We start from the raw sequence: 16,197 nt of genomic DNA, 5'->3' as shown, positions 1-16,197 counted from the left end.
GAACCCCTTCCAGTATTAAGTTGCAAAACAACAGACAATTGCATTAAGTATGGTGCGTAATGTAATCAATAACTACATCCTTAGACATAGCATCAATGTTTTATCCCTATTGGCAACAGCACATCCACAACCTTAGAACTTTCGTCACCGTCCTGCATTTAATGGAGGCATGAACCCACTATCGAGCATAAATACTCCCTCTTGGAGTTAAGAGTAAAAACTTGGCCAGAGCCTCTACTAATAACGGAGAGAATGCAAGATCATAAACAACACATAGGTAATAACTTGATAATTAACATAACATAGTATTCTCTATCCATCGGATCCCGACAAACACAACATATAGTATTACAGATAGATGATCTTGATCATGTTAGGCAGCTCACAAGATCCAACAATGAAGCACAATGAGGAGAAGACAACCATCTAGCTACTGCTATGGACCCATAGTCCAGGGGTGAACTACTCACTCATCACTCCGGAGGCGACCATGGCGGTGAAGAGTCCTCCGGGAGATGATTCCCCTCTCCGGCAGGGTGCCGAAGGAGATCTCCAGAATCCCCCGAGATGGGATTGGTGGCGGCGGCGTCTCAGTAAGGTTTTCCGTATCGTGGCTCTCAGTACTGGGGGTTTCGCGACGAAGGCTATTTGTAGGCGGAAGGGCAGGTAAAGAGGCGGCACGAGGGGCCCACACCATAGGTCGGCGCGGCCAGGGCCTGGGCCGCGCCGCCCTGGTGTCTAGCCACCTCGTGGCCCCACTTCGACTCTCCTTCGGTCTTCTGGAAGCTTCGTGGCAAAATAGGACCCTGGGCGTTGATTTCGTCCAATTCCGAGAATATTTCTTTACTAGGATTTCTGAAACCAAAAACAGCAGAAAACAGCAACTGGCTCTTCGGCATCTCGTTAATAGGTTAGTGCCGGAAAATGCATAAATACAACATATAATGTGTATAAAACATGTAGATATCATCAATAATGTAGCATGGAACATAAGAAATTATCGATACGTCGGAGACGTATCAGCGTCTCAGTAAGGTTTTCCGTATCGTGGCTCTCGGTACTGGGGGTTTCGCGACGAAGGCTATTTGTAGGCGGAAGGGCAACGCGGGGGGCCACACGAGGGCCCCACACGCCAGGCTGGCACGGCCAAGATCTAGGCCGCGCCGCCCTAGTGTGGCGGCGCCTCGTGGCCCCACTTCCTTTCCCCCTCGGTCTTCTGGAAGCTTCGTGGCAAAATAGGACCCTGGGCGTTGATTTCGTCCAATTCCGAGAATATTTCTTTACTAGGATTTCTGAAACCAAAAACAGCAGAAAACAGCAACTGGCTCTTCGGCATCTTGTTAATAGGTTAGTTCCAGAAAATGCACGAATATGACATAAAGTGTGCATAAAACATGTAGATATCATCAATAATGTGGCATGGAACATAAGAAATTATCGATACGTCGGAGACGTATCAGAGCTCTGTAGCGTTCCTGATATTATATGTAGATGACATATTATTGATTGGGAATGATATAGAACTATTAAGCAGCGTTAAAGGTTATTTGAATAAGTGTTTTTGAATGAAAGACCTTGGTGAAGCAGCGTACATTTTAGGCATCAAGATTTATAGAGATAGATCAAGACGCCTAATAGGCCTTTCACAGAGTACATACCTGGACAAGATTCTAAAGAAGTTTAGAATGGATGAAAGCAAGAAAGGGTTCTTGCCAATGTTGCCAGGTAAGGTCTTGAGTAAGACTCAAGGTCCGGCTACGGCAGATGAAAGAGAGAGGATGAGCAAGATCCCCTATGCTTCGGCAGTAGGCTCTCTCATGTATGCCATGCTGTGTACCAGACCGGATATCGCACATGCTGTTAGTTTGACCAGCAGATATCAAAGTGATCCAGGAATGGAACACTGGACAGCGGTCAATAATATCCTGAAGTACTTGAAAAGGACTAAGGATATGTTTCTTTGTTATGGCGGTGACCAAGAGCTCGTTGTAACCAGTTACACCGATGCAAGTTGGAACACCGATCCTGATGACTCTAAGTCTCAGTCTGGGTACGTGTTTATATTGAATGGTGCGGCAGTAAGCTTGAGCAGTTCCAAGCAGTGCACGGTGGCGAAATCTTCAACAGAATCTGAATATATAGCGGCTTCAGAGGCTTCATCGGAAGCGGTATGGATGAAGAGGTTCATTGTTGAGCTTGGTGTGGTTCCTAGCGCATTGGACCCGTTAGTCATTTATTGTGACAACACGGGTGCCATCGCCAATGCAAAGGAACCAAGGTCACACAAGAAGCTGAAGCATATCAAGCTGCATTTTCATTCGATTCGCGAGTACATCGAGGATGGTGAAGTAGAGATTTGCAAAGTACACACAGATCTGAATGTTGCAGATCCGTTGACTAAAGCTCTCCCAAGGGCAAAGCATGACCAACACCAGAATGCCATGGGTGTTAGGTACCTTACAATGTAATCTAGATTATTGACTCTAGTGCAAGTGGGAGACTGTTGGAGATATGCCCAAGAGGCAATAATAAAGTGGTTATTATAATATCTTTGTGTTTATGATAAATGTTTGCATACCATGCTATAATTGTATTAACCGAAACATTGATACATGTGTGTTATGTAAACAACAAGGAGTCCCTAGTAAGCCTCTTGTATAAACTAGCTTGTTGATTAATGGATGATCATGGTTTCGTGATCATGAACATTGGATGTTATTAATAACAAGTTTATGTCATTAGTTGAATGATATAATGGACACACACCCAAATAAGCGTAGCATAAGATCAAGTCATTAAGTCCAAAATGCTATAAGCTTTCGATACATAGTTGTCTTAGTCCTTCGACCATGAGATCATGTAAATCACTTACACCGGAAGGGTACTTTGATTACATCAAACGCCATTGCGTAAATGGGTGGTTATAAAGATGGGATTAAGTATTCGGAAAGTGTGAGTTGAGGCATATGGATCAATAGTGGAATTTGTCCATCCTGATGACGGATAGATATACTCTGGGCCCTCTCGGTGGAATGTCATCTGATTAGCTTGCAAGCATATGAATGGTTCATAAGAGATCACATACCACGGCATTTAGTAAAGAGTACTTGTCGGTAACGAGGTTGAACAAGGTATGGAGATACCGATGATCGAACCTCGGACAAGTAAAATATCGCGAGACAAAGGGAATTGGCATCGTATGTAATTGGTTCAATCGATCACTAAGTCATCGTTGAATATGTGGGAGCCATTATGGATCTCCAGATCCCGCTATTGGTTATTGCTCGGAGAGGAGTCTCGACCATGTCTGCATTGTTCACGAACCGTAGGGTGACGCGCTTAAGGTTCGATGTCGCATAGGTAGATTCGGAATATGAGATGGAGACCGAATGTTGTTCGGAGTCTCGGATGGGATCCAAGACATCACGAGGAGGACCGGAATTGTTCTGGAAGAATTCTGCTGTTTTGTACAAGAAAAGTTGTTCTGGAAACATTCTTGGAATTGGACGAAATAAAAACAGAAGTTCTTATTTTTCTGTCACGTAGACGGAGTCCAAAGGGGAGAAGGAGAAAGGCCAGGGGTGGGCCACACAACACCTCGGCGCGGGCTCCCCCCAGGCCGCGCCAGGGTATTGTGTGGGCCCACCAGGCGCCGACACTAGATGGGTTTTGTGAAACCCTAACCCTAGTTCCCGACTATATATAGAGGGATAGTTTGGCCGGCCAAGGCTGCTCCGTACGCAACCCTAATTTGCCACCTCTCCTCCCTCCCAGTTTCTCCTGCTCCGGCTTAGGCGAAGCCCTGCAGGAATTCTTCTCCACCACCATGATGGCGTGTATTTCACACGTTCGTTGGGCAACCCCAAGAGGAAGGTATGATGCGCACAGCAGCAAGTTTTCCCTCAGAAAGAAACCAAGGTTTATCGAACCAGGAGGAGCCAAGAAGCACGTTGAAGGTTGATGGCGGCGGGATGTAGTGCGGCGCAACACCAGAGATTCCGGCGCCAACGTGGAACCTGCACAACACAACCAAAGTACTTTGCCCCAACGAAACAGTGAGGTTGTCAATCTCACCGGCTTGCTGTAACAAAGGATTAACCGTATTGTGTGGAAGATGATTGTTTGCGTAAAACAAGAGAACAAAGATTGCAAGAGATTGTATTTCAGTAAAGAGAATTGGACCGGGGTCCACAGTTCACTAGAGGTGTCTCTCCCATAAGACGAACAGCATGTTGGGTGAACAAATTACAGTTGGGCAATTGACAAATAAAGAGAGCATGACCATGCACATACATATCATGATGAGTATAGTGAGATTTAATTGGGCATTACGACAAAGTACATAGACCGTCATCCAACTGCATCTATGCCTAAAAAGTCCACCTTCAGGTTATCATCCGAACCCCCTCCAGTATTAAGTTGCTAACAACAGACAATTGCATTAAGTATTGCGCGTAATGTAACTAGTGACTACATCCTTGAACATAGCACTAATGTTTTATCCCTAGTGGCAACAGCACATCCATAACCTTAGTGGTTCTTGTCACTCCTCCGCATTCACAGAGAGGCATGAACCCACTATCGAGCATAAATACTCCCTCTTGGAGTTACTAGCATCAACTTGGCCAGAGCATCTACTAATAACGGAGAGCATGCAAGATCATAAACAACACATAAGCATAGCTTTGATAATCAACATAACAAGTATTCTCTATTCATCGGATCCCAACAAACGCAACATATAGAATTACAGATAGATGATCTTGATCATGTTAGGCAGCTCACAAGATCCGACAATGATAGCACAATGGGGAGAAGACAACCATCTAGCTACTGCTATGGACCCATAGTCCAGGGGTAGACTACTCACACATCACACCGGGAGGCGACCATGGCGGCGTAGAGTCCTCCGGGAGATGATTCCCCTCTCCGGCAGGGTGCCGGAGGCGATCTCCGGATCCCCCGAGATGGGATCGGCGGCGGCGGCGTCTCCGGGAAGGTTTTCCGTATCGTGGTTCTCAGATCGGGGTTTTCGTCACGGAGACTTTTTATAGGCGAAAGGGCAGGTCAAGAGGCGGCACGGGGCCCCACACCACAGGCCGCGCGGCCAAGGGGGGCCGCGCCGCCCTATAGTGTGGCCCCTCCGTGGCCCCTCTTCGTCTCTCCTTCGGACTTCGGAAGCTTCGTGAGAAAATAGGCCCCCGGGCTTTGATTTCGTCCAATTCCGAGAATATTTCCTTACTAGGATTTCTGAAACCAAAAACAGCAGAAACAAAGAATCGGCACTTCGGCATCTTGTTAATAGGTTAGATCCAGAAAATGCACGAATATGACATAAAGTGTGCATAAAACATGTAGATAACATCAATAATGTGGCATGGAACATAAGAAATTATCGATACGTATGAGACGTATCAGCATCCCCATGCTTAGTTCTCGCTCGTCCCGAGCAGTGTAAAACGATAACACGTATAATTTCGGAGTGACATGCCATCATAATCTTGATCATACTATTTGTAAAGCATATGTAGTGAATGCAGCGATCAAAACAATGTATATGACATGAGTAAACAAGTGAATCATATAGCAAAGACTTTTCATGAATAGCACTTCAAGACAAGCATCAATAAGTCTTGCATAAGAGTTAACTCATAAAGCAATAATTCAAAGTAAAGGTATTGAAGCAACACAAAAGAAGATTAAGTTTCAGCGGTTGCTTTCAACTTGTAACATGTATATCTCATGGATATTGTCAACATAGAGTAATATAATAAGTGCAATAAGCAAGTATGTAGGAATCAATGCATAGTTCACACAAGTGTTTGCTTCTTGAGGTGGAGAGAAATAGGTGAACTGACTCAACATTGAAAGTAAAAGAATAGTCCTCCATAGAGGAAAAGCATCGATTGCTATATTTGTGCTAGAGCTTTGATTTTGAAAACATGAAACAATTTTGTCAACGGTAGTAATAAAGCATATGTATCATGTAAATTATATCTTACAAGTTGCAAGCCTCATGCATAGTATACTAATAGTGCCCGCACCTTGTCCTAATTAGCTTGGACTACCGGATCATCACAATGCATTGTTTTTACCAAGTGTCACAAAGGGGTACCTCTATGCCGCCTGTACAAAGGTCTAAGGAGAAAGCTCGCATTGGATTTCTCGCTATTGATTATTCTTCAACTTAGACATCCATACCGGGACAACATAGACAACAGATAATGGACTCCTCTTTTATGCATAAGCATATAACAACAATTAATAATTTTCTCATTTGAGATTTGAGGATTGTTGTCCAAAACTGAAACTTCCACCATGGAACATGGCTTTAGTTAGCGGCCCAATGTTCTTCTCTAACATATGCATGCTTAACCCTATGGTGGTAGATCTATCTTACTTCAGACAAGACGAACATGCATAGCAACTCACATGAAATTCAACAAAGAGTAGTTGATGGCGTCCCCAGTAAACATGGTTATCGCACAACAAGCAACTTAATAAGAGATAAAGTGCATAATTACATATTCAATACCACAATAGTTTAAAGCTATTTGTCCCATGAACTATATATTGCAAAGGTGAATGATGGAATTTTAAAGGTAGCACTCAAGCAATTTACTTTGGAATGGCGGAAAATACCATGTAGTAGGTAGGTATGGTGGACACAAATGGCATAGTGGTTGGCTCAAGTATTTTGGATGCATGAGAAGTATTCCCTCTCGATACAAGGTTTAGGCTAGCAAGGCTTATTTGAAACAAACACAAGGATGAACCGGTGCAGCAAAACTCACATAAAAGACATATTGAAAACATTATAAGACTCTACACCGTCTTCCTTGTTGTTCAAACTCAATACTAGAAATTATCTAGACCTTAGAGAAACCAAATATGCAAACCAAATTTTAGCATGCTCTATGTATTTCTTCATTAATGGGTGCAAAGCATATGATGCAAGAGCTTAATCATGAGCACAACAATTGCCGAGTATCACATTACCCAAGACATTTATAGCAATTACTACATGTATCATTTTCCAATTCCAACCATATAACAATTTAACGAAGGAGAAACTTCGCCATGAATACTATGAGTAGAAACCAAGGACATACTTGTCCATATGCTACAGCGGAGCGTGTATCTCTCCCATAAAGTGAATGCTAGGATCCATTTTATTCAAACAAAACAAAAACAAACCGACGCTCCAAGAAAAAGCACATAAGATGTGATGGAATAAAAATATAGTTTCAGGGGAGGAACCTGATAATGTTGTCGATGAAGAAGGGGATGCCTTGGGCATCCCCAAGCTTAGACGCTTGAGTCTTCTTGATATATGCAGGGGTGAACCACCGGGTGCATCCCCAAGCTTAGAGCTTTCACTCTCCTTGATCATGTTGCATCATACTCCTCTCTTGATCCTTGAAAACTTCCTCCACACCAAACTCGAAACAACTCATTAGAGGGTTAGTGCACATTATAAATTGACATATTCAGAGGTGACACAATCATTCTTAACACTTCTGGACATTGCATAATGCTACTGGACATTAGTGGATCAAAGAAATTCATCCAACATAGCGAAAGAGGCAATGCGAAATAAAAGGCAGAATCTGTCAAAACAGAACAGTTCGTATTGACGAATTTTAAAATGGCACCAGACTTGCTCAAATGAAAATGCTCAAATTGAATGAAAGTTGCGTACATATCTGAGGATCATGCACGTAAATTGGCTTAATTTTCTGAGTTACCTACAGGGAGGTGGACCCAGATTCGTGACAGCAAAGAAATCTGGAACTGTGCAGTAATCCAAATCTAGTACTTACTTTTCTATCAACGGCTTAACTTGGCACAACAAAACACAAAACTAAGATAAGGAGAGGTTGCTACAGTAGTAAACAACTTCCAAGACACAAAATAAAAACAAAGTACTGTAGGTAAAAACATGGGTTGTCTCCCATAAGCGCTTTTCTTTAACGCCTTTCAGCTAGGCGCAGAAAGTGTGTATCAAGTATTATCAAGAGATGAAGTGTCAACATCATAATTTGTTCTCATAATAGAATCAAAAGGTACCTTCATTCTCTTTCTAGGGAAGTGTTCCATACCTTTCTTGAGAGGAAATTGATATTTTATATTACCTTCCTTCATATCAATGATAGCACCAACAAGCTTCAAGAAAAGGTCTTCCCAATATAATGGGGCAAGATGCATTGTATTCAATATCCAAGACAACAAAATCAACGGGAACCAGGTTATTGTTAATGGTAATGTGAACATTATCAACTTTACCCAAAGATTTCTTTGTAGAATGATCAGCAAGATTAACATCCAAATAACAATTTTTCAGCGGTGGCAAGTCAAGCATATTATAAATTTTCTTAGGCATAACAGAGATACTTGCACCAAGATCACATAAAGCATTACAATCAAAATCTTTAATCTTCATCTTAATGATGGGCTCCCAACCATCCTCTAACTTTTTAGGAATAGAGGCTTCACGCTCTAGTTTCTCTTCTCTAGCTTTTATGAGAGCATTTGTAATATGATGCGTGAAAGCCAAATTTATAGCACTAGCATTAGGACTTTTAGCAAGTTTTTGCAAGAACTTTATAACTTCAGAGATGTGGCAATCATCAAAATTCAAACCATTATAATCTAAAGCAATGGGATCATCATCCCCAATGTTGGAAAAAATTTCAGCAGCTTTATCACAGTGCAGTTTCAGCTTTTAGCAGCTTTTGTGCAGTTTTTCGCGCGTTGCATTCGAAGTGGAAACATTGCTAACACCAATTCTTTTATTAGTATGAGTAGGAGGTGCAGCAACATGTGTAGCATTAGCATTACTAGTGGTGGTAATAGTCCAAACTTTAGCTATATTCTTCTCTTTAGCTAGTTTTTCATTTTCTTCTCTATCCCACCTAGCACGCAGCTCAGCCATTAATCTTATATTCTCATTAATTCTAACTTGAATGGCATTTGCTGTAGTAGTAATTTTATTATGATGATTCTCATTAGTCATAACTTTCGATTTCAAAAGATCAACATCAAAGCAAGACTATCGACTTTAGAAGCAAGTATATCAATTTTCCCAAGCTTTTCTTCAACAGATTTGTTAAAAGCAGTTTGTGTACTAATAAATTCCTTAAGCATGGCTTCAAGTCCAGGGGGTGAACTCCTATTATTGTTGTAAGAATTCCCATAAGAATTACCATAGCCGTTGCCATTATTATAAGGATATGGCCTATAGTTGTTACTAGAATTGTTAGGTAAGCATTGTTGTTGAAATTATTATTTTTAATGAAGTTTACATCAACATGTTCTTCTTGTGCAACCAATGAAGCTAATGGAACATTATTAGGATCAATATTAGTCCTACCATTCACAAGCATAGACATAATAGCATCAATCTTATCACTCAAGGAAGAGGTTTCTTCGACAATTTACCTTCTTACCTTGTGGAGCTCTTTCCGTGTGCCATTCAGAGTAGTTGATCATCATATTATCAAGAAGCTTTGTTGCTTCACCAAGAGTGATGGACATAAAGGTACCTCCAGCAACTGAATCCAATAAATTCCGTGAAGAAAAATTTAGTCCTGCATAGAAGGTTTGGATGATCATCCAAGTAGTCGATCCATGGGTTGGGCAATTTTTAACCAGAGATTTCATTCTCTCCCAAGCTTGAGCAACATGTTCAGTATCTAATTGTTTAAAATTCATTATGCTACTCCTCAAAGATATAATTTTAGCAGGGGGATAATATCTACCAATAAAAGCATCCTTGCATTTAGTCCATGAATCGATACTATTCTTAGGCAGAGATAGCAACCAATCTTTAGCTCTTCCTCTTAATGAGAAAGGGAACAATTTTAGTTTAATAATATCACCATCTACATCTTTATATTTTTGCATTTCACATAGTTCAACAAAATTATTAAGATGGGCAGCGGCATCATCGTAACTAACACTTAAAAATTGCTCTCGCATAACAAGATTCAAGAAAGCAGTGTTTAATTTCAAAGAATTCTGCTGTAGTAGCAGGTGGAGCAATAGGTGTGCATAAGAAATCATTATTATTTGTGGTTGTGAAGTCACACAACTTAGTGTTTTCAGCGTTGGCCATTTTAGCAACAGTAAATAAAGCAAACTAGATAAAGTAAATGCAAGTAAACTAATTTTTTTGTGTTTTTGATATAGCAAACAAGATAACAAGTAAAGTAAAACTAGCAACTAATTTTTTTGTATTTTGATTTTAGTGCAGCAAACAAAGTAGTAAATAAAACTAAGCAAGACAAAAACAAAGTAAAGAGATTGAGAAGTGGAGACTCCCCTTGCAGCGTGTCTTGATCTCCCCGGCAACGGCGCCAGAAAATATGCTTGATGGCGTGTATTTCACACGTTCGTTGGGCAACCCCAAGAGGAAGGTATGATGCGCACAGCAGCAAGTTTTCCCTCAGAAAGAAACCAAGGTTTATCGAACCAGGAGGAGCCAAGAAGCACGTTGAAGGTTGATGGCGGCGGGATGTAGTGCGGCGCAACACCAGAGATTCCGGCGCCAACGTGGAACCTGCACAACACAACCAAAGTACTTTGCCCCAACGAAACAGTGAGGTTGTCAATCTCACCGGCTTGCTGTAACAAAGGATTAACCGTATTGTGTGGAAGATGATTGTTTGCGTAAAAACAAGAGAACAAGATTGGCAAAGAGATTGTATTTCAAGAAAGAGAATTGGACCGGGGTCCACAGTTCACTAGAGGTGTCTCTCCCATAAGACGAACAGCATGTTGGGTGAACAAATTACAGTTGGGCAATTGACAAATAAAGAGAGCATGACCATGCACATATATATCATGATGAGTATAGTGAGATTTAATTGGGCATTACGACAAAGTACATAGACCGTCATCCAACTGCATCTATGCCTAAAAAGTCCACCTTCAGGTTATCATCCGAACCCCCTCCAGTATTAAGTTGCTAACAACAGACAATTGCATTAAGTATTGCGCGTAATGTAACTAGTGACTACATCCTTGAACATAGCACTAATGTTTTATCCCTAGTGGCAACAAGACATCCATAACCTTAGTGGTTCTTGTCACTCCTCCGCATTCACAGAGGCATGAACCCACTATCGAGCATAAATACTCCCTCTTGGAGTTACTAGCATCAACTTGGCCAGAGCATCTACTAATAACGGAGAGCATGCAAGATCATAAACAACACATAAGCATAGCTTTGATAATCAACATAACAAGTATTCTCTATTCATCGGATCCCAACAAACGCAACATATAGAATTACAGATAGATGATCTTGATCATGTTAGGCAGCTCACAAGATCCGACAATGATAGCACAATGGGGAGAAGACAACCATCTAGCTACTGCTATGGACCCATAGTCCAGGGGTAGACTACTCACACATCACACCGGAGGCGACCATGGCGGCGTAGAGTCCTCCGGGAGATGATTCCCCTCTCCGGCAGGGTGCCGGAGGCGATCTCCTGGATCCCCCGAGATGGGATCGGCGGCGGCGGCGTCTCCGGAAGGTTTTCCGTATCGTGGTTCTCTGCATCGGGGTTTTCGTCACGGAGACTTTTTATAGGCGAAAGGGCAGGTCAAGAGGCGGCACGGGGGCCCCACACCACAGGGCCGCGCGGCCAAGGGGGGGCCGCGCCGCCCTATAGTGTGGCCCCTCCGTGGCCCCTCTTCGTCTCTCCTTCGGACTTCTGGAAGCTTCGTGAGAAAATAGGCCCCTGGGCTTTGATTTCGTCCAATTCCGAGAATATTTCCTTACTAGGATTTCTGAAACCAAAAACAGCAGAAAACAAAGAATCGGCACTTCGGCATCTTGTTAATAGGTTAGTTCCAGAAAATGCACGAATATGACATAAAGTGTGCATAAAACATGTAGATAACATCAATAATGTGGCATGGAACATAAGAAATTATCGATACGTCGGAGACGTATCACACCACCACCACGCCGTCGTGCTGCTGGGATTCTGTGGAGATCTACCACACCTCCGCTGCCCGCTGGAACGGGGAGAGGAAGGAGCTTCATCGACACCGTACGCGCGACCGAGTACGGAAGTGCTGCCGGATTGCAGCACCGGGGACGATCGTCTACATCAACAACGAGATTAATCTCGTAGACTTTGGAATCTTCGAGGGTTAGTCTCATTTCCATCTCGTTGCTTCGATCTTGTAGATTAGATCTTGGGTGTTCCATAGATTAGATCTGTTGGTTTTATTCGTCTTGCGGTAGGAATTTTTTTGTTTTTTATGCTACGAACCCCATCAGATACGAGGTTTCTGCAGCGGAAGCTTCCAAGCATCGGCGAGCTGCGCCGCCGCTACTTTTGGCCGAGCGGGCCGCTCCGCGCCTATGGAGCTCTAGCTCCGAGGACTCTTCTTCCTCCTACAAGGGAGGATCTTGGGCGTCGTCGCGGCAGTTCAAAGCCGGTTCCAGATCAAGTGGTCTCGTCCCCGAGCTGGAGCAGGTGGCCGCGGCCTCGCCGCCGTCAATGGGATCGGTGGAGGAGGACTGGATCGCGTTTTACTTTCTCGTTCGAGGTCCTCTCAGTAAATTGCAAGGACTATGATGTAATTCTTTTTTTCTTTCAGACCCTTGCTGTAACTTTATCCCACCGCAATCAATGAAACTTCTAGGGCCTCCAGGCCCTTCCCCTATTCAAAAAAAAGTGTCAAAATGTCGCGTGGAGTTTTCCTATTAAAAAAATCTAGCATCAGACTCTTGGTTTTTATTATATGTTTTCGGTTTTCTAAAACTAAAAGCTCTATCTGGGATAATGGATCCTCAATATCTATATTGGATATCAGGATCGGCTAGAGATGCTCTAAGAACTCGTACAATGCTCGGCGCTAATATCGTATGGGTGCTTAGAGCGAAAAGGTAATAGTCTCACAAAATCAAATTATCTGCTAAGCATCCTAACTTCCATCGATAGACGCTACTTGGTCTGTTGCCATCCATGCTACACCTCGGACAGAAAAAAAGAAAGATAAGCGCTCGCTGCGTTTTCTTGCATCGATGTCACAAGGACGCTAGGAATATTAATATTAAACCGAACTGTCTTTGTGGGTCTGTCCATGGTCACCGCTCCTCCATCACTAGTGCCGAACAAAGCTTGTCTTGGTAGAACTTATTGTATTAGACATGCCGGAAGTTGTTGTGCTAAGAACCCAATTGACCTCCGCCAGTGCGAAACGCACCACCAAAACGAGGATAGGGTAAGGATGACCTTAATCTAACTTTAAGATGTAGCTGCTATTTTATCATCTCGAAGAAGACACGGGAAAAGGTAAAAACAAAGAACGGAAAACCTCTCGTGGTCCACCACGCCTCTAAGGACCTAAAGCCATCGACGATGGGATGGATCAGCGGCATCACCAATGAAAGGGACGGAACGTAGGTAAGTTTAGGGCCGCCTCACGATCGCCATTCCTGCTTACCGGTTCAACCATGGACTCATCCCATCGCAGGAACGTTATCAGGGACTACACATGCGTTAAGGGTGCGTTTCGTAGTCTGCATTAAATTTCACAAATTTTGTAGACACATGTCCTAGGGCATGCTTCGTGGCGAAATGGCCCGAAGATTTAGATCGGGCGCGTTTGGTAGGCTGCATGGATTTTTTGCACCACTGCGCTAACGAGATGGGCCTCCCTACGCGTCGCGAACGGGCCATGGACCATGAAAGGCGGGTCGTTTGGTAGCCTGGGCGGCCTTTTCTGCGACGGAGAGGGAAGCCGGGCCTCATTATTTGGTTGCCCGTTTCTAGTACTTTCTTCCCTACTCGTGCAGCTCACAGCCTGTTTGGTTGAAGATAAATGAGTGCTATGGTAACCCCTTCACTTAGAGTGGTGAAGTTACACATATTTGAATAACAGCATACATCAGATTCAGTTCATCACAAAAGGTGTTGGTAATACACAGCAACTACTTAGTGGGCTATCATCACGAGCGAAGCAACTATACTTCGTGATGCATCACAGTTTCATCACGAGGGGTTAGTATAATACCACCTCGAACAAGTTCAATGTTACAGACCGTGGATGAGGTTGTAGCAAGTCCTAGCTAAATGGAGGGATACAAGATCACCTCCCAAAATCAGCAGATCATAACGAATGAAGCAGAAGCACTAAGTAGGAAACTGATTGCGGAGCCAGGTCCTAAGCCAGCTCCTCCTCTCCGGTGGTTGCAGTTTACGGTACTCGGCATACTCTGCTTCGTTGTATGCAATGAAATCGATATCCCTGGCCAGCAAGTTAGGCTGGAACAACTGCGCCTTGCACACAAACCGGGGCGTGAAGATCGTCTTCATCTGAGCGTAGTTCGTGATCGGGGTGCTGACGTACTGACGGTGCTTCGGGTAGCGCTGCAATCCACAAGGAACAATTGTTAGTGCGGACGACATTCACATATATATTTTTAGATCTATGCACGAACTCAATGAGGCTTCGTACCTGAATGTACTCGTCTGTCGTCTCTTCATCACCGCCGTAGAAGCAGCAACCATCCTTGCTCCAGTCCAGAATGCGATCGGATTTCATCTTCATAATGATGTTCCACTTCGTCCTCCAGTTTCTAATGTGGTTGTAGAGCTGAAGAGTGGTGACATGTACGATAGTGAATGCAAGAACATACGCGGCTACCTTCTTCATCTGCTGCTCCTTGAATCCCATGTTGAAGCAGACACCGCTACGAACGAGTTGAACCAACTGGTTCAGCACAAACTCTTATAGCTCAGGTTTCCAAACCATGGCTGGTTTGCTTGCAATCAGACATGGCTGAGCATTCATAGTAGGCGCAGACAGATCATGGGAGCCCAAAGGTATGATCGCCTACATGACAAACACTAGAACATCCACACCCTTAAGCACTAGCAGATCAACGAACTATCACCACTACCAGTACCACATCCACGTCCACATCCTTAAGCAGTACGGCATCAATGAACTACCACTACCACATCAATGAACAACGAGATAAGTAAGAGCGGCCTTACAGTCAACGGAGCCACATGCAGCATCGAGGTCAGGGAAGTAGGGGACCCTGGCGAAGATGCATGCAGCACCACCGTCCCAGTGGAAGAGTCAACTGCGACAATGGTCCCCGTGGTAGAGTTAGATGCAACCTGGACAACCTCCAAAACCTTGACCGACAAAGAAGGAATGTCCTACAATGGAGTCGTTCAGACCTCCCTTGTGTACCCAAAAGATCTAGATCTAAGGCTAGGGTTTGCAGAAGCTTACCACAACTGAAGTCATCGACACAGAGGAAGAAGAAGACCATCCGCGGCCAGTTGTCGCCGTCGTCACCGCAAGCCTCGCCAACCGTGTGGGTGAGGAGGAGCCGCCCATGTCGCTAGATCGGGAAGGGTGGATGAGCTCGAAATGGGGGAAAATGGGGGATTTGGATTTGCCGGTGAGAGAGTGGCTCCTATATACGGTGGCAAAAATTCAAGCGCGGTGACCGAATTCATCCCGCCGAGATTTTGCCGTCCCGCGCAAGCTCCCGCTATCTCCCGCGGTGGCTCTGCGAGTACGCGGCATTCCCCAGTTCTCCGGAAACGGGGGTGGCTCGCTAGAAACGGCCGAACGGGCGTTCCTCTACGGTCTGGCCCGAGGGTGCTTTGAGAAGCGGTTCGTGCAAGAACGCGGGCTCGGCCAGGTAACCAAACGGGCTGAAAAAATCTGGGCCGATGCGAGCCAATGGGCATGCAGGCTACCAACCGCGCCCATCATGTCGCCCTGTTTGTTTGTCGTGTGTGAAGTTCTCTTTTTTTTTGGAGATAGCGGCTGCTGCTGTCTGGTTGATTGGGTTAGAGCATCTTCACTCGTGACCCCCATACGACATCCGGGCGCCTAGCTGTAGGACCCCTGGCTGTATGGGGTGCCAGCGGGTAACTCCTAAATTGGGGCACCGACATCCAGCCGCATTCTCCAAATGCGCACCCCTAAATTTCAAACTTAAAAGCATAGAAATGAATCACCGATCATAGAGATTTCACGTCCACAAAAGGATCAATGTCTCGACAAACACATCGTCGCAAATGGCTAGTCTCGACGAACACATCGTCGCAAATCGCAGCATAGCAATGTCTAGCGAACCAAAAAAAGGAGACACGCAGGCCGGCCGACATTACATAGCCGCGGGAATCAAGCGATTTCCTCCAC

The 16,197-nt window shown here is 44.2% G+C and overlaps 1 protein-coding gene across 1 annotated transcript in view; it reads right to left on the bottom strand.

Annotated features, from left to right (window-relative positions):
• Window positions 1-13,482, bottom strand: part of LOC127322043 (DDT domain-containing protein DDR4-like) — a 52,671-nt gene extending 39,189 nt beyond the window's left edge. The window contains 1 exon segment of the mRNA XM_051350989.2: window positions 13,471-13,482. Coding sequence (XP_051206949.2) covers window positions 13,471-13,482 — 12 coding nt within the window.
• Between the last annotated feature and the right edge of the window lie 2,715 nt (window positions 13,483-16,197).

This window comes from Lolium perenne, chromosome 2 (genome assembly GCF_019359855.2).
Source record: "Lolium perenne isolate Kyuss_39 chromosome 2, Kyuss_2.0, whole genome shotgun sequence".
Lineage (NCBI taxonomy): Eukaryota > Viridiplantae > Streptophyta > Magnoliopsida > Poales > Poaceae > Lolium > Lolium perenne.
The sequence above is the reverse complement of the archived record's forward strand: the minus strand, read 5'-3'. Positions and strand labels throughout refer to the sequence as shown.